The 25,492-nt window shown below is 42.6% G+C and overlaps 1 protein-coding gene across 1 annotated transcript in view; it reads left to right on the forward strand.

The window, feature by feature from the left end:
- Positions 1-686: 686 nt before the first annotated feature.
- The window catches only part of LOC122022499 (protein TSS-like), a 43,274-nt gene continuing 18,468 nt past the window's right edge, over positions 687-25,492 (forward strand). Inside the window, exons 1-12 of the mRNA XM_042580521.1 lie at positions 687-835; positions 1,002-1,110; positions 1,216-1,277; positions 1,609-1,701; positions 8,332-8,404; positions 22,346-22,705; positions 22,789-22,856; positions 22,943-23,074; positions 23,278-23,319; positions 23,875-24,399; positions 24,504-24,661; positions 24,763-25,303. Of these exons, the coding sequence (XP_042436455.1) occupies positions 1,050-1,110; positions 1,216-1,277; positions 1,609-1,701; positions 8,332-8,404; positions 22,346-22,705; positions 22,789-22,856; positions 22,943-23,074; positions 23,278-23,319; positions 23,875-24,399; positions 24,504-24,661; positions 24,763-25,303 (2,115 nt within the window). The 5' untranslated portion in view covers positions 687-835; positions 1,002-1,049. The remainder of the gene's footprint in view (positions 836-1,001; positions 1,111-1,215; positions 1,278-1,608; positions 1,702-8,331; positions 8,405-22,345; positions 22,706-22,788; positions 22,857-22,942; positions 23,075-23,277; positions 23,320-23,874; positions 24,400-24,503; positions 24,662-24,762; positions 25,304-25,492) is intronic.

Genomic DNA, 25,492 nt, shown 5'->3' on the forward strand with positions numbered 1-25,492 from the left:
ATAGACATAAAAGAGTAAAAGATACAATTGAAATACAAAAAATTAAAAAAAATTATTCCAAAAGAAAATACGTTCCCTTGTCTATACCAAGAGCCTCTAGGCTCTAGCCGCACCCTCTGCGATCCGCACTGGCATGAGCTGGCGCAGTACTAAACTAAACCCAAGAGTGATCCATTTTCATTCTTTTAAAAGTATACTCAAGCCCTACATTTATGGTTACGTAGCCTGTATTGATACATAATTAAATGGCATCTCAAGAAAAATTTAAATTAAGAATCACCTGCCAGAGTGGCCATTGACGCTAAGCCTCCACTGTCATTATCCTCTCCTTGAAATGGACTACCTCTAACCCAAATCCATCCAGAAAACAGATCGCTTTCCTCGCCTCGCCCAGCAGTAGCATCAAAATGGTAACCGCAGCTCCCACTACTTGTCCGCGCGTCCATTCTCCGCCCTCCATCGACCATCCAACGGCTCCAACTCGGGCCAAGAAATGATGTACCCATGTAGCATTATACTCTCCCGAGTACCCGACCATGTGGACGTCGGGACGCCGTGCGAAAATGCGTGCGTACTGTGTACATCTCGGGTAGAACCTCTGAGTGAGAATATAATCGAATACGTAAATGTGCTCCCGTTAGCGGCCAACGTTACATCTGACCGTTAAATCTCCGCCCTTCCTCCCTTATCACCCCCCTCTCGCTATCCTCATTCCTCCCTGCTTGCTGCTATCCATCCACCTCTTCCTCTGCCTTCCCCTGCTTCATTTCCTCGTCAATGGCGGTTTGCTAGATTCCATTTCGAGAGCTATCGGAGGCTTCTATCTTCGCCGTCGGTGAGTGTTGCCGAGTTCTTCGCCTAATGGAGTTTAATTAATTAATTCCACTTGAGACCGCCGTCCCCCATTCGCTGATTGGAAATCCAGATAACTCGCTAGTGCTCGTGCGAGAAGAGATTAACTAATCTATGCTAAATAATTGGCCACCGTGCGCGATTCCTAGATAAGTGGGAGCGGCGAGCGAGTGGAGCGGCGCGCGGAGTCGGTGCTGATGGCGCCCAAGGGAGGTCGAGGAAAGGGCAAGGGCGAGCGGAAGAAGAAGGATGAGAAAGGTAAGCAAACGCACGATCCATTTCTCGATCCTTGTTTTCTTTGTTCCTTGGATTTCGTTTTTCAATGACCAAAAGCTAGCGCTGGGTTTTGTTGCTCTCCATCAGTTCCTCCTCTGGCTTTGGACGTCCGAGTGAATCTTCCAGATGAGTCTCATGTCGTCTTGAAGGTCTTTCTATTGCTCTTCTTCTTCTTCTTCTTCTTGTTCTCTCTGTTTCGTTTTCGAATTTGAAATTTTCTTTTCTAGGTATTTCTATTTATGGTGCCCGATAACCACCGGGCTTAATTGATTATCTGTCAAGAACACTCATTAATTTTGGATTGCGAAAGGATGAAATTAAATGAACACTTCACAGTTTCATTAATGCCGCTCTTTAAAGTTTGATCGACAATAATCCATCGTTACTCAGCTGCCATCAAACGACAAAATTAATATTAATTTTATTCTATAAATGCAGACAAATCGATCTAATTATCCCTCGTATATAAATTGTTTGCAGGGAATATCGACTGATAAAATCATCGATGTGCGGCGGCTGCTCTGTGTCAACATCGTCGCTTGCCATATCACCAATTATTCCTTGTCCCACGAGGTAATTAAATGCAATTTTTTGAAAATCATGTTGCACATAAATTAGTATTTCTTCTTCTTGTTTTTCATATTTCTTTTGTTTTAACTGATCATTCAGAGGCAGGAACTAATTGGAAGTATGTAGGTACCGTATTTGAGAATATAACTCTTAGCAATATTATGGAAAAAAAATGAATGGTTGATAAAATTCGTTTGACAGAAGATGGCATAGTTGAACAAGCAATTGCTTTTTATATATTTTGAGCCAACCCGATGAACTGAATTCATAAAACTAATGAAGTCCGGCTTACTCATCTATAGCAGTGGCACTGTTACTAACAGAGCATATTGCTTGCAAATTCATGTGCAGTTGTGCACCACGTTGGTTGTCAAGATTAACAGACATCAGATGTCGAAAATTGATGTGGGCCACATTTTTGCAATATTCATAAAGAATTAGAACGTGGAAAATGACGATAATAAGTTCTCAGGGATTTTGTTGCGGTCGATATTCCGCTACGCGGTCCCATCAGAAGTTTTGGCGGGGCCCAGTTAATTAGCTTAAAATGTATAAGATAATATAGATTATATTATAATAAGATTAATTAATTGGTGCCATTTTAAAGATGTAATAATCTAAATTATAAAAATAATAAAGTTACATAATATGAATTATAAGGCTAACTCCATGTAACCTAATTATATTCTAACTCTAATATTTAACTATCAAATATACCTTTAGTCTTAGCTCTTGTTCTTTCAATCAAACCAGGCCCACTGAGTCCAGCCATTGCGTACTCCACCTCTAGCGTCAGAACTGTCTAGTCTAGTCTCTCGGAGAAGGTGTCGCAACGAGCAATGCCCACGATTTGGGCTCCTGAGAGGATGATCAGCTCAGCTTGGCTCAACCCTTTGGAGACAAATAGGTCAGTGAGAGTGGTGAGCTTGAAGTCCAACGAAGGGAGGATGCCAGCGTTGGAGGCAACAGAGATCCACCCATCTCTTTTTCTCGACGGCACCTCATAGTAAATTCCTCCGTACTATTCAATTAATCATCTTAACGATCAATTGATGAACAAGATTGAATGGAGTCAACACAAGAACGTTACATGAATGAAGGCGTCTCTAGCGGTGAAAGCAAGGAGATCAACATAGGAGATAACTCCCCTCTAAGCAATGGTGGAGCCAAAAAAGGTATAGCCCGTAGGATGACCGGAAAAAAGAAATCTTTGATCTACTTTCTCATTGTTCTACCTAGCTTATCTTTCTTGCTTTCTCAAATATTTTTTCTTTTTCCCCTGAAAAACTTGACAGTTCCAAGTCTTGTCAGCGTCGGCCCTTGGGCTACAGCCTGGGGTAGGCCATAAGTGGCTCCGCCCTTTCTTGCAAGCCGCTTCCAACTTCTCCTTAAAGGCGTTGATAATGTTGAATCCTTCTAGCACGAGGTTGATCTCCATGTCCTTCTCGGCTTTGCTACTGTTGGTAGAATCTAACAAAATCAAACCATCGCAACCCTGATCAATACAACACTTCAATTCGTCAACAATTCCGATTCATTACGCTACAATTTGATGGGAGATGAAGAGGAGTGCGTGTTGGAAATTAAACTTGATTTTTTGTTGATAAAATTTTATGGAGATAGAATGGTGAGGTGGCAAGTCTTGACTAGAGATAGGATAGAGATAGAACTTGATGAATTGATAATCTTGATAAGAGTTCGTGGAGATAGAATTTTAAAAAAAAAATATCATGATTATCACATATTAGTGTTTATCCAATAAGCCTATAAATATGTACTTCTTTTTCATGAATGAACAAGTTGAGTTTTCTATTTTCTTCTACTCCTCTTCCACATAGAGTTTTTTCTCCTCTTCCACATTTTTCCTTCTATAATTCTTTTTTCTTCTCCCATAATTTCTGTTTCCAACAAAGTGGTATCAGAGCTATGGCTAATGGAGGTATGGTTCCCTTCCAAGTTCTAGTACTCAAAGCGAGTAATTATGACAATTGGAGTATCAAGATGAAGGCGCTTCTTGGAGCTCATGATGTTTGGGAAGTTATAGAAAAAGGCTACGTTGAGCCTCGTGACGACTCGACGTTATCTTCAACTGAAAAAGACAGTCTGAGAGATTTAAGAAAGAGAGACAAGAAGGCTCTCTTCCTCATTTATCAAACTTTAGATGAGGATGGTTTTGAGAAGATTTCAAGTGCTACTTCAGCCAAGCAAGCATGGGAAAAGCTCCAAGTCTCATATCAAGGAGAAGAAAAGGTAAAAAAGGTACGACTTCAGACATTAAGAAGTCAATTTGATGCTCTTCGTATGAAAGAAGGTGAGTTAGTATCAGATTATTTTTCCAGAGTCTCTACCATTTCCAATCAACTAAAGAGAAATGCTGAGAAACTAGAAGAAGTAACTATTATTGAGAAAATTCTTCGATCATTGGATTCAAAATTTGATAGCATTACAACCATCATCGAAGAGACCAAGGATCTACAAGTCATGACGATTGAGCAACTCCTGGGTTCATTACAAGCCCATGAAGAAAAGAAGAAGATAAATGAAGAAATTACTCAACAACTCCTAAAGACGACTCTTCAACCGACAAAGAAAGATGAAAGCTTCAGTAACAATAGAAGTCAACATGGAAGAGGTCGTGGATATGGACGAGGTCGTCCTAATGAGCAAGGATGGGTCTCCAACAACAACAATGAAAGAGGAGAACATTCAACAAGAGGACGTGGAAGAGGGTATACAAACTCGAGGTACGATAAATCTCAAGTTAAGTGCTACAATTGTGACAAATTTGGACATTATGCAAAAGAATGTAGATCGCCCAAGAATAAAGTATATGAAAGAGTCAATTATATGGAAGAAAGGAAAGAAGAAGATGACACCCTACTGCTAGCGTATAAAGATAATGAAAGAGAAGAAGATACAATTTGGTATCTCGACACTGGTGCAAGCAATCATATGTGTGGGAAAAGAAACATGTTCGTAGAGCTTGATGAATCAGTTGGTGGTAATATATCCTTTGGAGATGAATCAAAGATTAAGGTAAAAGGCAAAGGTAACATTCTCATCCGTTTGAAGAATGGAAAACATGAATTTATCTCAAATGTTTTCTTTGTACCAAATATGAAGAGCAACATCCTAAGCTTAGGACAACTTTTGGCAAAAGGGTATGATATTCATCTAAAAGATGGTATGCTCATCTTGAAAGATCATATTGGTTGCTTAATTGCTAAGGTGCCTATGTCAAAAAATAGAATGTTCTTACTTAATATTCAAAATGATGTCGTCAACTGTCTCAAAGCTTGTTACAAAGACATCACTTGGCTATGGCATCTTCGATTTGGACATCTGAATTTCGGAGGACTAGAACTGCTTTTAAAGAAGGAGATGGTGAGAGGACTACCTTACATCAGACATCCTGATCAAGTATGTGAAGCATGTCTACGTGGGAAGCAATTTAGAAGAGGTTTTCCAAAGGAGTCAAGTTCAAGAGCTCAAAAGCCTCTTGAACTTATACATACAGATGTTTGCGGTCCGATAAAGCCAAGTTCACTTGGTAAGAGTAATTATTTCATAGATGATTTTTCTCGGAAAACTTGGGTATACTTCTTGAAGCAAAAATCGAAGGCCTTCGGCATATTCAAGAAATTTAAAGCTACCATAGAAAAGGAGAGCGGTCTCGAGGTCAAAGCTATGTGTTCTGATCGAGGAGGAGAATTTACCTCAAAGCAGTTTCAAGAATTTTGTGAAGCCAACGAAATATGACGACCCTTGACAGTTCCAAGATCCCCTCAACAAAATGGAGTGGCGGAAAGAAAGAATCGAACCATCCTTGACATGGCAAGGAGCATTCTCAAAAGCAAGCGGCTACCAAAGGAACTTTGGGCAGAAGCGGTTGCATGTGCAGTATACTTATCCAACCGATCACCAACAAGGAGTGTGTGGGGCAAGACACCACAAGAAGCATGGAGCGGAAGGAAGCCTGAGATTTCTCATCTAAAAGTTTTTGGAAGTATAGCTCACGTTCATGTGCCTGATCAATCAAGAAGCAAATTGGATGATAAAAGTAAGAAGTTTATTTTTATTGGTTATGATACTAACTCAAAAGGGTATAAGCTATACAATCCAGATACTGAGAAGACAATCATCAGCCGAGATGTCATATTTAATGAAGAAGAAGAATGGAATTGGGAATCTCGAAATGAAGATTACAACTTTTTCCCGTGCTTTGAAGAAGAAGATGTGGAACAACTAAGGGTGGAGCAACCAAGGGTAGAGCAAACAAGAGAGGAGCCTACTACTCCACTAGTAACATCAACATCAAGTACTCAAGAGAATTTATTTGCATCAACTTCAAGTGAAAGAGTACCACGTTTTAGAAGTTTACGGGAAATTTATGAGGTAACTGAAAATCAAGATAATCTTACTCTATTTTGTCTCTTTGTGGATTGCGAGCCTATAGATTTCCAAGAAGCTATAAAAAGCAAAAGGTGGAAAGATGCAATGGATGAAGAAATCAAGGCGATAGAGAAGAATGACACATGGGAGTTAACGACACTTCCTAAAGGACATAAGGCGATTGGTGTGAAGTGGGTGTACAAAATAAAGAAGAATGCCAAAGGAGAAATTGAAAGATATAAAGCAAGATTGGTGGCAAAAGGCTACAGTCAAAGATCTGCCATTGATTATGATGAGGTATTCGCTCCCGTTGCTCGATTAGAAACTATTAGACTAATCATTGCTTTAGCAGCTCAAAATAAATGGAAAATACATCAAATGGATATAAAATCTGCTTTTTTAAATAGAGTTCTTGAAGAAGAAGTCTATATTCAGCAACCATCAGGTTATGAAGTTAAAAGACAAGTAGACAGTTCTAAAATTGAAGAAGGCTCTCTACGGGCTAAAGCAAGCACCAAGGGCATAGAATAGCCGAATAGACAAGCACCTGCAAGAGAAAGGCTTCATCAAATGTCCTTATGAACATGCATTATACATTCAGAGTAAGGATAAAGATGTTTTGATTGTATGCCTATATGTCGATGACTTGATCTTCATAAGAAGCAATCCAAGTATGTTTGGAGAATTTAAAGAAGCGATGACTAAAGAGTTTGAAATGACTGATATTGGGCTCATGGCATACTATCTGGGCATTGAAGTGAACCAAAGGGAAGATGGAAGCTTCATCTCACAAGTAGGTTATGCAAGAGAGATATTAAAGAAGTTCAGGATGGATAACAGTAAGTCTATAAATACCCCAGTAGAATGTGGAGTCAAGCTATCAAAGCATGATGAAGAAGAAAAAGTTGATCCAACATTTTTTAAGAGTTTGGTTGGAAGTTTACGATACTTGATGTGCACAAGGCCTGATATTCTTTATGCTATTGGACTTGTTAGTCGCTACATGGAAGATCCAACTACTACCCACCTTAAGATCGCTAAGAGAATTTTGCGCTATATCAAAGGTACGATAGATTTTGGATTACTTTATTCAACATCTAACCACTTCAAACTTGAAGGATATAGTGACAGTGATTGAGGTGGAGATATAGATGATAGAAAGAGCACTACAGGATTTGTGTTCTTTATGGGAGATACAGCTTTTACTTGGATGTCGAAAAAACAATCTATTGTCACACTTTCTACTTGTGAAGCAGAGTATGTGGCTGCGACTTCATGTGTTTGTCATGCTGTTTGGCTCAGAAATTTATTGAATGAGTTAAGTTTACCACAAGAAGAGGCAACCAAGATACGAGTTGATAACAAGTCTACAATAGCACTAGCAAAAAATCCAGTCTTCCATGATAGAAGCAAGCACATCGATACGCGCTTTCACTATATCAGAGAATGTATTACAAGAAAAGAGGTGCAAGTGGAATACATAAAGTCTCAAGATCAAGTTGCTGATATTTTTACCAAGCCACTCAAATTTGAAGACTTCATCAAAATGCGATATTTGCTTGGAGTCACAGAATCAATTTTAAGAGGGGGTGTTGGAAATTAAACTTGATTTTTTGTTGATAAAATTTTATGGAGATAGAATGGTGAGGTGGGAAGTCTTGACTAGAGATAGGATAGAGATAGAACTTGATGAATTGATAATCTTGATAAGAGTTCGTGGAGATAGAATTTTTTTTTTTAAAAAAATATCATGATTATCACATATTAGTGCTTATCTAATAAGTATATAAATATGTACTTTTTTTCATGAATGAACAAGTTAAGTTTTTTATTTTCTTCTACTCCTCTTTCACATAGAGTTATTTCTTCTCTTCCACATTTTTCCTTCTATAATTCTTTTTTCTTCTCCCATAATTTCTGTTTCCAACAGTGCGATTTATACCCTGATGGAGTAATCATAGAAGTGCATCCTGGGGTTGACGTCTTTATGTATATAGTATATAACTCTTTGACCAAATTTAATAATGTAATATTAATTAATTATATTTATTATAAATTTTATTATATTACGTTACTTGATTGAGGAGTTAAATAAATAAATAAATGAAGTAGAATTGGGATTCAATGTTTTTTTTATCTTAATTTTCGATAATCTTTCTTCAAAATGGAAAAACAGTTTAAAAAGTTGAATAATTGGAGTTCGTATACATGATTAATTGTATTTTATTTTTCCTTTTTCAGGTTAAAGGCGCAAAGTTGAATGACTCGGTGGATGTCATAGTACTCAAACCATGCACTCTCGCATTGGTTGAAGGTAATTAAAATATCACCGTTAGAGTAACGATTATTTAATTGTGTTTAATGTTTCCTCAAGACTAGCATGTATAACTTACTCGTGAAACAATAAAAGCCAAAATTTTATTTAAAATTTCAATAGAATATTTAAAGTCAAAATACATTGAAAAGAACTTCTCAATAATTTTAAGGTTAACAACTCGTAAATATGGATAATTTATTTATTTATTAACGGCATTAATAAATAATCCTAAAAAACATGAAACAATAAGCCCTATAACTACAATTTACTCCAAATTAAACTTACCCAAAATACAGCTGAAGACGTTGAGATCAAATGTTTAAGAAATAAACAACGATATAAATTAATTATAGAAATTAACTTCATAGTATTTAAAAATGACTTTGGTATTTAAGAAATAAATAATTAATAAATTAAGGAAAGAAATTCAAATTGCATTTTTTTTAAAATAATTTTTAAAAGATATGGAATTTGAAAAGGTTAGAAATCTTAGTTAAAAAACTATATAAAACTTTAAGGAAAAATTGTTCAAAACTTCCTCCTATCGAACCATTCTCTGTCCTTCGAATAAAATTCGTCATTTCGTCTCATTCCCTCTCTATGTAATTTTTTTTGTTTTTGTTTTTGTTTTTTTTTTATTTATTTATTTTTTATTTTTTTTTTGCACACATTGATTTATGTAATTATCTTTTATTTTTTTATAGGTATAAAAAATTATGAGGTACCATTCTTTCTAAATTTAGTATATTTAAATTAGAATCTAATATATTTTGTTATGAAATTGATTTTTTTCTTCTAGACCAATTTAATTAGAAGTCATATCAATTAAATCAATTAGTATTGATGCGGTGATAATGAGAGACTCATCTTACGATCATAGTAGAGGTCAAAGTCAAGACGGTCAACACATAGATGATATCGTCTGGTCGGGCGAAGCATGTCCCGACCGAGGAGAAGGCTCCGACCCGCTGTCGCCTTCGCTACGAAGAGAAGTCAAACGACCAACGCTCCCACAAGCTGAGCTGAGCGACTACCCCGCTCGGCTAGACAACAGAGCTTGATGTGGGCAGAGTTCGACTTCGGCCGAGCGACTACCCCGCTCGGCCTGGCAGCAGGCCTCGGCAGTGGCAAAGCGAACCTTCGGTCGAGTAGACACACACTGAGGAATAGCGAGGTTCTGGCCGATCGGACGGAGCACTAGAGGGGCAGAAGGCTGGCTGAGCGGTCAACTCGCTCGGCCTAGCAGTACACTCCCTCTGATATTCAGCGATATCTTTTTGGGAGTTAGTGTCACCGACACCAGGCATGGATAGCCAAAAGATCGTACAACGGAAGCTTCCACTATCACTTCGGAGATATGCTCGGCCTGTTAAGGTACTGTGTCAAGGACACTTTACTGACAAATCTTTTCATGGAAAGTTTTGAGAAGCATGCTCGCCTTGGGGCGTATACGCCGCACGCCAATCTACATCTATAAAAAGGGTGGTTAAAGCATCGTATGCGATATTATTATATTTGTGCTGTGCTTCGATCGCACCTTGTTCCAAACCCCCTCAGAAAATAGCCCAGACGAATCAAGAACGAGGATCGTCTTTGGATGATGCTCTTGTTCGGGACGCACGAAAGGGCAAGGCGCCCTAAAGTAGCGCGTAGCCCGATCGGATCAACCGACAGTTCTCGGAGGGGATCTTACGAGATCCTCTGCCCAAACACTACACCCCACTGGCGATCGGGACCTACAACGGATCGACTGATCCAAATAATCATCTGGATTTGTTCGATAATGAAGCCACACTGCACCAGTATACAGACTGAATAAAGTGCAGAGTCTTTTTCACTACCCTCTCCGGATCAGCGCAACGCTGGTTCCAAACACTGTCGGACAGCTCAATACGAAGCTTTAAGGACTTCCGAGTTGCTTTTTACACCACTTCGCCAGCAGCCGACACTATCAAAAGACGAGCGTCAGCCTCTTCTCCCTGAAGTAAGGATCGAAAGATATGCTCCGAGCGTACATATAACGTTTCAATTAGCCATGAACATCCCCTCGGTCTCGTCCAAGACAATGATGAACGCCTTCACCCAGGGGCTCGTCGAGGGAGATTTCTTCCGAGCGCTCATCAGAAAGCCGCCTAGGGATTTTGACTACATGCTCAAGAAGGCCAACGAATATATAAACGTGGAAGAAGTCCAAGCAGCCAGAAGGAAAGAGGCGTTGATGGAACCCTCAGCGACGACTGAGCATCGGCCATCGAATAGCCACTAGCCGCCCAAGGGGGTGAGGGTCGAATGAGTATGGCTACACCAGGAGACCAGGGCACATATCGTACAGCATGTGACGCCCGGTCGACCGAAGGCATCGAAGGACAAAGTATGGATGCCGATGTTCTACTCTTTCCACTAGTTGACGACCCATAACATGCGTAATTGCCACGGTCTAACACCAATCATCAACCGATTGGCTCTACGCGGATACCACCTTTGATGTCCTTCTCCCAATCGGCAACAAAGACATCGATTTGCTGGGCGGTGAGAGGATGACAGAAGGGCGCCCGAGCGGCACCATCAACATCAGCGGAGGGATGACATTGATCCCCTCCCGAGGCCCGGCTAAGCGAAATAGACCATCCGCTCGGGAAAAAGAAAACAAGAATAATGCATCCCGGGGAGAGATAGGCATGATCACTAGAGGGCCGACTAGCGGCGACTCCAACAGAGCCAGAAAGTCGTACGCTCGGCGGTTGGAGATCCACGTAGTGGGATGCAGCAGGGAGAAGGCCGAAGGGCCCGAGATCAGCTTTGACCCCAACGACTTGGAGGGAGTGGAGATCTCTCATGACGATACGCTAATCATCCAGGTGGTAATAGCTAATTATAGTATTCACCGAACTTTTGTTGATACAGGGAGTTCGGTGAATATAATTTTCAAGAAGACATTCGATCAATTACAAATTAATCAGAGCGAGTTGCTGCCCATGACGACCCCTCTCTACGGCTTCACGGGCAATGAAGTCTGCCGCTCGGACAGGCCCGATTGACCATCTCGATTGGAGAGGAGCCACTAAGGAGAACCAGTACCACCAACTTCATCGTGGTGGACGCGCTGTTGGCCTACAATGTCATATTGGGTCGATCGGCCCTCAATGAGTTCCGGGCGGTAGTATCTACTTATTGCCAAAAAATCAAGTTATCGGTAGACCATCGGGTGGGCGAAGTCAAGGGCGATCAGTTGGTTGCTCGTCGATGCTACGTCAAGATGGTCAAGTCCGAGGTGAGAAGCGCTTGGAAGAACCCGCGCTTGGAGGTAAACGTGATCACTGAAAAACCTCCTACCTTGGTATATGAAGAAAAGGAGGAGGTCTAGATCCACCCCAGTCGAGCGGAGCCAACAACCTTCATTGTCGCCGACCTGGAGGTGGAGAAGAAGGCAGAGTTGGTCGCCTGCCTTAGGTAAAATCATGATGTGTTCACCTGGTCGACATACGAGCTTTTCGGTATCTCCTCGAGCGTGGCTCAGCACGAGCTTCATGTCAAACCGGACGCTTGATCGGTGAAGCAAAGAAAGAGGGACTTCAGCGCAGAGCAAAATGTGATCATTCGAGCGGAGATAGAGAAGCTGCTGGAGGTTGACCACATTAGAGAAGTTCAATTCCCGAGTTGGCTAGCCAATATTGTGTTAGTCTCCAAGCCGGACAATAAATGACGGGTCTGCATCGACTTCCACGATCTGAACAAGGCATGCCCAAAGGACTTCTATCCGCTGCCAAGGATAGACCAAATGGTAGACTCAACGGCGGGATGTGAGCTGATCTGCATGTTTGACCATACCAAGGGTATCACCAAGTGTAGCTCGTCCGCGAGGACTAGGAGAAGGTCAGCTTCATTACGGCCGACGAAACGCACTACTACAACGTCATGTCATTCAGACTCAAGAATGTCGGAGCCACTTACTAGAGGCTGATGAACAAGGTGTTCCGACAGCAGATCGGTCGTAATATGGAGGTATACGTCAACGATATATTAATTAAATCCCTCTGACCTGCTAACCTATGCGCAGATATCAATGAGACCTGCCGAACACTAAGGACCTATAAAATAAAGATGAACTCAAGCAAATGTCTGCTTGGCGCGAAGAGTGGTCTCTTCTTGGGCTACATCGTCACCGAGTGCAGCATTAAAGCCAATCCGAGCAAGGTCGAAGCTTTGCAAGACATGCAACCGCCTCGAAACTTGAAGGAAGCTCAACGGTTGACCGATCAGATTACGACGCTATCCAGATTCGTATCCAAGTCATCAGATCGGAGCCTATCATTCTCCAAGCCACAAAATTCTAGTGGGGCGCCGAGAGTGATCGGGCATTGGAAGAGCTCAAGGAATATCTAAACTCCTTGCCTATATTGGTCAAGTCAGTTGTTGGTGAGCCACTTTGAATTTATTTATCATCCAACGAACATGTCATTGGATCGGCTCTAGTTAGGTAGAACGGCCAAGAGCAGCAGCCTGTATATTTTTTGAGCCATATATTGAAGGATCCAGAGTCTCGCTACGCTGGTCTTGAAAAATTAGCTTATATTTGATTTTCGCCACTCGGAAGCTTCGTCCGTACTTCCTAGCGCACACAATCATCGTGCTAACTAACAGCACCTTGGGACGAGTCCTTCTCAACCCGAAGCGTCAGGAAGGCTAATCAAATGGACGACCGAGCTAAGCGAATTTGACATTCAATATCAACCTCGAGCGACAATCAAGGTTCAAGCCTTAGTGGATTTTTGTCATAGATGTCCAGAATATCAAGCCGGAGGCAACATGGAAGATATATGTTGACGGCTCGTCCACTCGACAAGGCAACGGGATCAGCATATTGCTCATCTCACCAAGGGAAGACCGGATGCAGCTCTCCGTTCAGCTGGACTATAGAGCCACCAATAATGAAGTAGAGTATGAGGCACTGATAGCCAACCTATAGGCAGCTCGGCATGTGGGAGCAGTTAAAGTCCTCATCCACTCGGACTTCCAGCTTGTCACTCAGCAATTATCCGGAACGTTCGAGATAAGCAATGTCCGACTCAGACTCTATGTGGAGGCCTTTGAGAATTTGAAGACCAACTTTCAGGAAGTCATCATACAAAAGATCTCCCGATCGGAGAACCAGACGACGGATGAGTTGACAAAATTAGCCAGTTCGCTGTCCTCGATCGTCATAGGGCAGCCGATCGAACAAGTCTCGCTTGTGGCGCACATCGATTGGATGGAAAGAATAACCTTCTCGAACGACTAGAGGATGGTCCTAATAGAGTTCTTGCGGTTTGGAGCTGCACCTACCGATCCGAAAGAAGCCCGCTTGTTGAAGAAGAGGGTCGGACGGTTCACCTTGGCGGGGGACCAGCTTTATAAAAAAGCCTTCGCCGGACCTCTACTCAAATGCGTCGGATCGGAAGACGTCGAGTACATTTTACGAGAGATGCACCAAGGCTCTTGCGGAAGCCATCCGGGTCACCGTGCATTAGCCCGAAAGATACTCCTAGCCATATATTTTTGACCGACCCTCCAAGAGGATGTCACTCGGACGATGGCCACCTACTTATCCTACCAGAAATATCACAAGCTGCCACACCGACCGACCAAGGAAATGAAGGCGTCCACAGTATCTTGCCCGTTCGACCAATGGGGCATGGATATCGTTGGACCATTCCCCATGGCGACCGATCAGCGGAAGTTTTTTGTTCATCGCAGTAGACTACTTCTTGAAGTAGGTAGAAGTCGAGTCACTTGCAAAAATAACCGAGCAAATGGTCACTAAGTTTATTTGGTAGAACATCATTTGCCGGTTTGGCGTCCCACGCCGACTCGTATCTGACAATGGAAGACAGTTCGTCAGTCAAAAGCTCAAAGAATGGTGTGAGGGCTATGGCAACCAACAAGCCTTCACCTCTATAGCCTACCCTCAGGGCAATGGGCAAGCCGAAGTCGCTAATCGGGAGATCCTCAGAGTTTTACGCGCTTGGCTCGACCACGTTGGAGGCAGCTGGGTCGACGAGCTCCCCAGCGTGTTGTGGGCCCTTCATACGACCTCGAACGAGGCGACCGACGTAACCCCCTTCCATCTGGTATACGACGGTGAAGCAGTTATCCCCGTAGAGGTCGGAGTAGAATTTGATCGGGTGCAGCACTACGACAAAGGAAACGCCGAACGAAGGCTCATAGAGCTCGACTTGGTGGACAAAATGCGGGCGAAAGTAGCAGTTCGGCTAACGGTGTACTAGCAACGGATGAAACATAACTACAATAGAAGAGTGATCTCAAAGTCCTTCCAGGCCGGCGATCTCGTCTGGAAGAAAGTGAAGCCGGTCGGCGATGTCATCAAGCTTGAGGCCCCATGGGCAGGACTTTTCAAGATCGTGAAGAAGCTCCGTTCGGGCGCCTACTATCTGGAGGATGAAGAGGGAAGGCAGCTCGAGAGGCCATGAAGCACGAATCATCTTCAACCCTATAGGGTTGGATGAGAGGTGTGCGAGTGAATACTATGTATTTTTGTATATCTCCTGAACGTAGGGCAAAATATAAATAAAATGCGAAGGCCTCTTGCAATGCGTCTCCCTCAATGGTCGAGCGGCAACCTTAAATTATTGTCTCCACCAATGGTCGAGCGGCGACCTTAAACTCTTGTTTCCACCAACGGTCGAGCGACGACCTTAAACGCTTATCTCCATCAACGGTCGACCGGCGACATTAAACGTTTGTCTCCATCAACGGTCGAGCGATGACCTTAAACGCTTGTTTCCATCAATGGCCGAGCGGCGACCTTAAACGCTTGTCTCCATCAACGGTCGAGTGACGACCTTAAACGCTTGTCTCCATCAACGATCGAGCGACGACCTTAAACTCTTGTCTCCACCAATGGTTGAGCGACGACCTTAAACTCTCGTCTTTGTCAACGGTCGAGCGACGACCTTAAACTCTTGTCTCCACCAACGGTCGAGCGGCGACCTTAAACTCGGGATCACATCGACGGTCGAGCGACGACCTTAAACCCCAGTGTTCGCTTAATCTTCCTCAGTGGTTGAGTGACAACCTTAAACTCTTATCTCCACCAATGGTCGAGCGGTGACCTTAAACTCTCGTCTTCATCAACGGTCGAGCGACAACCTTAAACTCTTGTGTCCACTAACAGTCGAGCGATGACCTTAAACCCGGATTCACATCGACGGTCGAGCGGCGACCTTAAACCCCAGTGTTCGCCTAATCTTCCTCAACAGTTGAGCGGCGACCTTAAACCCCAGTGTTTGCCTAATCTTCCTCAACGGTCGAGCGACGACTTTAAACCCTTAGCTCAATGAAAGGGCAAGCATCGACTACTCAAAAGCCTAAGTCTTCAAAATATGGTGACCGTTCGACACTATTCTTCAAGACATTCCCGGGGTCGATCAGAAGTTCGCAGAATCATGACGAAATTGAATACAAAAGGGATTGGTCGGCTGGATTGATCAATCATGGACAATTGGAGTCACGAGGCCACGAGTCTGTGCAATGCTCAAAGAAAAGGGGAGTCGAAAAAATATACAAGGAGATAAAGCTCGTCCAAACGAACGAGCATTCATTAAGACTTCAAAAATTTTATAGAAATTTTACAGGGATTTTCGGCCTCACTCAAGGTAGTCTAAGGCGTCGTTAGGCAATGCTGCAGTGAGTTTATCCCGGCTGATGATGTTGTTGGTCAAAGCTGCTAGCAAGTAGTCACTCTCTCTGAGCTGGTCGATCATCCCATCAATGGCCAGATCAAAAAGGCGCAGAGCCCGATCGACGACCTTCTCGTTGAAAGCATTCGAGTGGAGATAATTCTTCTTCATAGCCTCGAAACGGCTAGGCTCAGCATCTTAGTAGATCTTCAAGGCCGCTCGGGAATCTTCCAGCTCATCCTTGGAGATGGCCAACTCATCGTTTTTGGCCGCAAGTTGGTCGCGAAGAGCAGCCTCTTCGGTCGACTGGCTCTTCCTCTCGGCGACCAAAAAATCTTTGACTTCCTTGAGTTTTTAGGTGAGGGCTCGGGCTTTCTTATTTTTCAGCTCGAGGTCTTCGATGGCCCGATTCTTCCTTACATTGGCCGACTCGATTTTTATTGTTAAAAGTGGTGACCTACTTATTGAGCCGAGACAACATAGTGGCATGCCCGACACTCTTGTCCCATTCGACCTCGAGCAGTTTGTTGCTCTTCTCCATATCGGCCCGTAGTTTGGCCACCTCAGCGTCCGTTTGCTCTTGAGCGGCGGAGGATTGGTCGCTCGACACCTTCATCTTCTTCATTTCCTCCTCTAAAAATATGAGCCTTTGGCACATGGCCAGACTCTCCACCCAGTACTGCAAGCAACAAAGAGAATATAAGCGCTAAGCGAAATGGATTAAAAAAAATATTAACACTTACCCCAGTAGACATCTGGGTGTGGTTGTCCGTGAGCGCTCCTGGAGGCATCATCGCTGCGCAGGCTCGGGCATCTACCCATATTTGGGCGAGCGACCCTTGGATGATGATCTGGTGCTCGGGAGCTCGGGATGAAGCGCTTGTCGACTCGCGCCACTCTTCGATCGGCAGAGGGAGAATCATCGTAATGTGGCGTTGGCCGCTCGGGGCTAACTATGCAGAAGTTGTTCGCTCGGACGACCGTGATGAAGACGCCGATCGGATACTAGACTTCTTGGTCTTCGATTTTGGTGGTAGAAAGGTCACCGGCGACGTGTAGACTGTAAGGAAATATGTTGCTAAACACGCAAACGCGCAGCGGAAAAACATATTTCCTCCAAAAGATCCATGCGAAGGGAAACAAAATTATATACTAAGTTTATATCTAAGAACATGATAGAGTATACCTTTGTAGCGTGCTCATGGACTCTCGACAGCTCGGATCTCAACACGATCAAGCGTCCGTGCCTTTTTCGTTATCCACACGAACAAGTGTTCCTCCGTTTGTCTCACAAACTCACAAAGATGGAGAAGAAAAACACTTATGGTTGTGTTAGCAACCAAGAGTGATTTCGGCCAAGAGAGGAAGAAGAAGAGGAAGGATAATGAAAAGTAAGGAAAAATGAGAGTAAAATGGCTTAAGTATTTTTCATCCAATGAAAACACTTAATGTCATTAATTCCATTAATGAGCCTTAATGAGTATTCACTCTCCATTAAGGGTCATTTTGAAACTCCTCATTTTTCATTCAATTTTGAAAATTGAATATAATGATTCATTGAATTTTGAAAATTCAATGAATGTCTTCTCATTTATCCTCACTTAAGTCTAACTCAAGTATAGTTCACTTGAGTCTAACTCAAGTCTAATTCAATCGAGTCTTATTCAATTAATTCTCATGCAATTCAAATTCAATGAATCATTATTTCATTAATTTGAATTGACTTCCTCAAGTCTAGTTTGAATTGGATTTGCTCCAATAATTAGATCCAATTGGGTCTAACTCAATAAATCCAATTTGGATTACACTAAATCCAATGATTCATCATATGAACCTATCTCCAAATCTACTTGTTCTTTGTGTGTGACCCAATAGGTTCTCATAATGTTAGCAATGTACCCAAATCAATATTTAGATACATAAGCAATGAGTGGAGCAAGACATCATTGCTACCCAAGTGACGAGAAAGTCGAGATCCGACCTAACCTGTCTGTGACTATTATCTTGTATGACTTGGTCTCTCTATCCTTGATATCTAGATTGATCGATGAGGCATAGACCGCGTCATCCTCTTATCAACCTTTTGTATTTCTTGATCTCTAAGTAGACACACTCAATCAAATAATCTCAATATCTCATATTGATTCATTTGTGCATGACCATGCTTTCTTGTGTCCTACTAATCAAGGGGTCTACAGATATCACTTCCGTCATATGGAAGGGATAGATCCCATCTACATCACTCACATCCCTCCGCATAATTCATTACATACATAGTGTTCGACTTTATTGTCCACCTTGTTACAGGTGACGTTTGTCGATACCAAAGTACACAACTTCTTATGTAGGGAACCTAGTGACTTCAGGTCAAAGGACTATTCATACTAATAGTCACATGAGAATGTTTATTTCACTCATATAACGATCCATGAAAATTCTCATGGGTCATTCAGTATATATTCTCTAATATATACTCATGTATCAACCTAATATCTCATATCCATGACTTATGAGATCAAGTCATCCGTTGACCTACATGCTAGTCTTAACGCATTAATATTGTCCTTGTATATTAATGCTCGACTAGGAACAGTTAAGAGTAGTGTTCTCTACAATATCTCACTATCAATTCAACCAATTGATATACTGTAGATAAAACCTACTACCTAAGGACATTATTATACTTATTCAATTAGTACTGAACTGAATATAATAACATACTTTACCTTTTATTAATAATGACATATGATACAAATTGAGTCATTTACAATCATCTCATAATTGATACTAGGGTTAATACTAACACAGACTGCCCCCTGAGGTAGACCGGATAGGGAGGGGGTATGATCTGACGATTCAGGGACAGTGGACTCTTGGACAAGAGCGGGGGTTGACGTCCCGACCCGTTCGGCAGACCGCCCCCCCAAAGTGGCGGAGCGCGATGAAGGCTCCCCCGGTGCCTCTTGCACCTGATCAGTGGCTCGACTGAGGAGGTTGAGCCAGATGCCCCCTTAACTTCGACAGCTGGCTGCCGTTCAGAAGGAGGTTGAGAGCCACCGGTTGCTCCACCACTTGCCAGAGCGGGAGCCGCTTCGCTTTGATCCTGCGGCTCCTCTTGTGAGCCGATCGACTGCAAGCCTCGACTCTCCAATTCTTTCACAGCAGCCGCATTGATAGCGGCATCCGCAAGCTTTGCTTTACCGGCCAGACGTGCATGTAGCATGACTTCAGCGGTGCTAAAGGAAGAAAAATAAGTTAGAATTAAAGAAAGGAGTAAAGTGGTCGCATACCTTGGTTGAACGGAAGCCGAGCACGGATCAGACTCAAGCCGGAGATATAGAGGACACCCTCCAGTAGCAGCTTGTGGATGTCATATTTCTGACCGACCAACATTGAGGTTGCGTTGAGGTAGTTCGATCAGCTCTTGTACTTCTTTAATGGAGGTTGAGTCGCCACGTCGAGTTGCCAATTTGTTGGGAAGTCCGACCGCTCGGGAAAATACATAAAAAAGAAGTACTCCTTCCAATATTTGTAGGAGGTCGACATTTTATCAAAGAAAACCAAGCCTACTCGGGCTTGGAAAAGAAAAGTCCCTGGCTTGGATGACTTGAGATAATAAAAGTACTGAAAGAGCCGGGGAGTAAGGGGAATGCCGTACAGTTGAAAAAGAACCACCACCCCACACAATAGCCGAAAGGAGTTCAACACTAGTTGATTAAGGGAGACTCAGAAATATTTACACACGGCAGAAAAGAAGGGGTGGATGGGGAAACACAAACCGGCCGTAAAATGGTCCCTAAAGAAGCAAATACAGTCGGGCGGCGGAGAATTTGGCTGATCGGAAAGGGAAGGAAGGATAACTTCATATTCGGGAAGAAGCTCAAATGCAGCTTTCAAACTCTCAGCGTCGCCAGCGTCAAACCGGGATTCAGTAGAGGTATACCAGAGCCCAGGGATGCCGGCGGGAGACTGTGAGGAGCTCACCATCGCAAAATGACGGAAGGTAAAGAGATGCGAAGGAAAGAAAACTCATTGGAGGAATTATCGCCGGAACACTAAGACACCGAAAAACTTGGAAGACAGGGAAGGACAGACACTAGAAGAGAAAGCAAGGGGCGATGGAAAAAGAAGCTTACTAGAAAAAGGTCGCCGGAGGAGCAGGAAGAAGGAACGTCGCCGAACATAGAAGCGTCACCGAACTCGAAGGAAAAGTGTGCAAAGGTGGTGACGCGCACGGGCTTATAGGTCGGCCGACCAGAGCCGTCCTATCTTGGTCGCGGAAACCCAGGCCGAGATCTAACCATTGAATTTGAACCGTTAAACGTCACATCACAGCAGATATCCGCCTGTCACGTCAGGCGTGCGACGGCAGTGGGTAGGACACATGGCGCATCGCCACGGGTCGACATTTAATGAGGGCATGGAAGTGTGCTTAGCCTTAATGCGCAGAGATTTGCACTATTTCCCAGAAATCTGGGTGACGTAAGCCTGGCTCGCGCTCGCCCAAGATAGTCCAAGCAAAGATTTCACAAGTATAAACATTCGTTGTGCCGATCGGATTGAGGGAGCATACCTACGACTGAACGACAAGCTTCAACAGGCCGATCGGCAAGGAGCGGTTGCATCCCGATCAGAAACCACATAGTGTCGAAGGCTGATCGGGTGGAAGACGACTCAGATAAATTGTCTAGTCAGTCGGACTTACAGCCTCCTTCGACTAGACTTGAGGGGGAGGCATGTGATACGGTGATAATGAGGGGCCCGCCCTCATGTCCATGGTGGAGGTCAAAGGAGGTCAAAGTCAAGGCGGTCAACGCATAGATGACATCGTCTGGTCGGGCAAAGCATGCCCCGATCGGGGAGAAGGCTCCGACCCACCATCGCCTTCGCTACGAAGAGAAGTCAAACGACTGACGCTCAAGGGAGACGATGTACAGAAGCCGAGCCGAGCGGCTACCCCGCTCGGCCTGGCAGCAGGCCTCGATTGTGGCAAAGTGGACCTTCGGTCGAGTAGACACACACTGAGGAATAGCGAGGTTCTGGCCGACCGGACGGGGCATCAGAGAGGCAGAAGGCCGGCCGAGCGGGAAACTCGCTCGGCCTAGCAGTACACTCCCTCTGATATTCAGCGATATCCTTTTGGGAGTTAGTGTCACCGACACCGGGCATGGACATTCAAAAGATCGTATGACAGAAGCTTCCACTGTCACTTCAGAAATATGCTCGGCATGTTAAGGTACTGTGTCAGGGACACTTTACTGACAAGTTTTTTCAAAGAAAGCTTTAAGAAGCGTGCTCATCTTGTGAAGCGTGCACGTGCGCTATCGAAGCTATATATAAAGGGGGGGGGGGTCCAAGTATCAACGGAGGTATGCGATATTCACTGTTTGTGTTACAGTCTTCTTGTTGCCCCGCCTTATTCTTCATCGCCGATGATTGACTTGAGCGTCGGAGGGCCAACGTCGGAGATCCCTTCCCTGGCTCGGCACTGACGTAGTTTGTGTTGTAGGTCCGAGCAGAGTCCACAGAAGGTCAGCGTGAGCACCGCATCCCCAACTTTCCGTCTTTTCGACTTTTGGACAGGATCAAGTATGATTCTCAATCGATTGGTGAAGTGGAAAAAGAATCATGTTCAATTAAATAAAAAATATATTAATTTTTTTTAAATGATGCTAAATTTATGAGAAATTATATATCTTTTCTGACTTTTATACCTATAAAAAATAAGAGCAACTAAATAAATTGATATCTATTATGTTTAGTTAGGAAGTGAGAATAAATATTTTTTGATATCAGGATTAGGGTAAAGTTTAAATTGTGGTGGAAGATTTTAAGAAAATTTATGGAAACTTTTTAAAAGATTTTTCGTAGCTAATTAATTTCATTAGATTTTTTTTTAAAAAAAATTAAATAAAATATTTAATAGGACAGAGATAAACTGAAATATGCTAATTATTTTATTAAATAGCTTGAAATTCTAGATATGATGGTGTTTTTAATTTTTGAGGGGATTTCCACATTGTAGTAGATAAATTTGGAGCAGGGATCTCCTGGTCCGTAAATTACGGATCAAAGGATGGTCCATTGATCTGGACTTTTGATTTGAATAGACCCCATCTTTAAATAAGTATGGCTTATTCAAAGGTCCAGATATAATAGACCATCCCCTGATCCGCAATTTACGGATTAGGAGATCTGCTCTCATAAATTTGTCATTTTCGTTAACTGCAAGTCAATCTGATCGCGGTAATAAAATGAGCAGAGGAGTACGACGAAGGGCGTGCCATGGAGCACGTGCGGCGCCTTCTAGATCTTCTCTCCTCCACCACCTGCTTTGGACCGGCTCCGCCGTCCGCGTCGCCGTCGCCGTTGCCGTCGTCCAGTGATGCACCGCCCGCCAACGAAAAGGATGGAAAGAAGAGTGTCAGAGGCGCCGGTGCTGCTGGAAACCGGAAAACCCCCTCGGACCATCTGTGCCAGGGGCAACCGAAGCCTCCGTCATCCTCGCCGCTGGCCAAGGATTCGTCGGATGATCTGGAGGCGGAGATTAGTGGCGCTTGCCCTCGTCTGGGAGCCTTCTATGAGTTCTTCTCGCTTGCCAATCTCACCCCTCCCGTCCAGTGTCAGTCCAGTCTCTCCCCCACTTGATTTAAGAATCAACTATGTTTCCTTATTGGTTTTCTTCTCCCTTTTATGGTTTTGCAGTTATAAGACGAACGACAAGTCTTCGGAAGGAAGAATATCCATCCGACGATCATCTCTTCTTCCTCGAAGTACGTCTTTTTTTTCTCTCTCTAACTTCTTCTCCGTTGAGAATTATTTGATCCATGTTGAGTTCGTTATTGGGTTATTCGGTCAGGTGAAGCTATGTAACGGGAAGCTTGTGATCATCGAGGCTTGTGCTAGGGGATTTTACAGTCTCGGGAAGCATCGCGTGCTTTGCCACAATCTTGTCGATCTCCTGAGACATCTCAGTAGAGCATTTGACAATGTCAGATTTTCGTCTCTTCCCAGTTTATTTGGATCTTTAATAATTGTTTTTTTATACTTTATTCATTACTAGCAATTAGTTGACATAACAATGCTGGAGCATTTTCTCTCAAAACTTGATAATTTTGGACATATAGTAAATTATGCCTCGTTCGTTGTTTTAACTTCGTACTTGGACTTCATCCTGCTGGTGCATTCTTACAGGCTTATGAGGACCTTATGAAAGCCTTCATAAAACGTAATAAGGTTGGTTTATTTTCTATCCTGTTAGATTCATTGTGCCTATATCTATATATCTATATATATATGTTTGTATATTTGGCTTCAAAGATGTGGTTCCCCTTTCTTTGGCTAAAGTGCGATACATTATTTTTTGTTCCTTATACTTCTCCATACATGATTCTTTATGCTCTGCATATCAATTTGTTGTATGATTAAATTCATGTCCTGCAGTTTTGACCGTTGTATACTATTCATTTATGATCCAAAATACTTTTCCATGAGAATCTTGTTCAAATAAGTAAACCAGCCAGGTTTTCAAACATAATTTTGTTTGGGAGCTTCTAAGTCTGACCAGTAGTTCTATCAATTTTTTCCCCTGTAACTGTAATGTGTTGATTACTCTTTGAAACACTTTAGAATTTGGCATGCTCTCATTTTATATTATACTTGCAACATTAAACTTTAGCACGTATGGGTTTTGTTTATTATGTGTTTGAATCTTACAGTTTACAATACCCTTTTTTTTTTCCATGGATTCAGTTTTTCTATTCTTGAGTTGCTCTATCATCTCACTTGCAGTTTGGAAATCTTCCATATGGTTTTCGTGCAAACACATGGCTTGTACCCCCAGTTGCTGCTCAGTCGCCATCTATATTTCCATCCCTACCCACTGAGGATGAAACATGGGGAGGGAATGGAGGTGGATGTGCCTGGGATGCTGAAAGGGATACTATGCCTTGGGTAAATGAATTCCTTTTTCTCAAGTCCATGCCTTGTAAGACAACAGAAGAGAGACAAATACGTGACAGGAGAGCATTCGTGCTACATAGCTTATTTGTAGATATTGCAATATTAAGAGCTGTTGCAACAGTGAAGCAACTTATTGAAAAAAATCAAGACAAACATCCACCAGGGGAGGATAAAATACTGCACCTTGGGACAGTTGGAGATTGTAGCATCACTGTCACCAAAGATGCTTTGGATGCAAGCTGTAAGATGGATACAAAGATTGATGGGAGTAAAACTACTGGAATTGATGCCCAAAATCTTATCCAGAGGAATTTGCTAAAAGGAATCACTGCCAATGAGAATACAACAACTCATGTAAGAGAACTTGTATATTGTTAATAAATCTTACGATAACGTTATCTATTTCTCTTATTGATAAGTTTTTTGTCAACGAACAAATTTGTGGGTTTCAACTTCAGGATATTTCCACTTTAGGGGTTGTTACTGTGCGATACTGTGGTTACATTGCTATTGTGAAAGTCAATTACCATGAGGGAAGTGAAGTGAATTTACCTTTGCAAGGTCTTGAAATCAATGATCAACCGAATGGCGGTGCAAATTCTTTGAACATTAACAGGTTCTTGTTGGTATATAGATGTATTTGTTTCTTCTTCTGAACCCATTTTGTTAAATATATTTACATGCCTAGTATGGTGAGACTATTATCTATCATTTCAGTCTCAGAATGCTTCTTCATAAGAGCCATACATCACAAGAGAAAAAGAATCAAATCTCAAAACATGAGGAACTCTTTGCAGCACAAATGTCTGTGGAGAAATTACTGAAAGAGAGTCTGGTTAAGCTTGAGGAAGAGAAAATTGGAAGCAATGCCTTCATGAGATGGGAATTGGGAGCTTGTTGGATTCAACATTTGCAAGATCAGAGTAATGGTGAGAAGGACAAGAAACAAGAAAGTGGAAAAAGTGAAAAACAAACTGGAGAAAAGAGTAAAAATGAGACAAAAGTGGAAGGCCTTGGGAAATCTTTTAAAATCCTCAAAAGACCATCAAAGAAACCCTATTTTGATGATGAGAAAACTTCAACTGCCGACAAGAATTTAACTACTAAGACCCATGATGGGAAGCAAAATGTGGCCATGCCATTCAATGAATATCAGAAGGAAAGCAGAGAAGCTGAGAAAGCTTCCATGCTTAAAGATTTGCTACCTGAACCAGCATATACACGGTTGAAAGAATCTAATGTTGGACTCGATACGAAGGTACTTAGAGGATTTAAGGTGGCTTATTTAGTGTCTTCTAAATTAAGAATTTCAGAAATTATCAACTCTAGATAACAAAGTTGCAACGGAATTTTGAGAGATTTTTTTTGCAATATTGAGTCCAGAATGCTTCTTTACATCATCCTACATGATTTTCAAGTTATGTCATTCATGAGATGCTCTTTCTTC

Source organism: Zingiber officinale, chromosome 9B (assembly GCF_018446385.1).
Source record: "Zingiber officinale cultivar Zhangliang chromosome 9B, Zo_v1.1, whole genome shotgun sequence".
In the NCBI taxonomy this organism is placed as follows: Eukaryota; Viridiplantae; Streptophyta; class Magnoliopsida; order Zingiberales; family Zingiberaceae; genus Zingiber; species Zingiber officinale.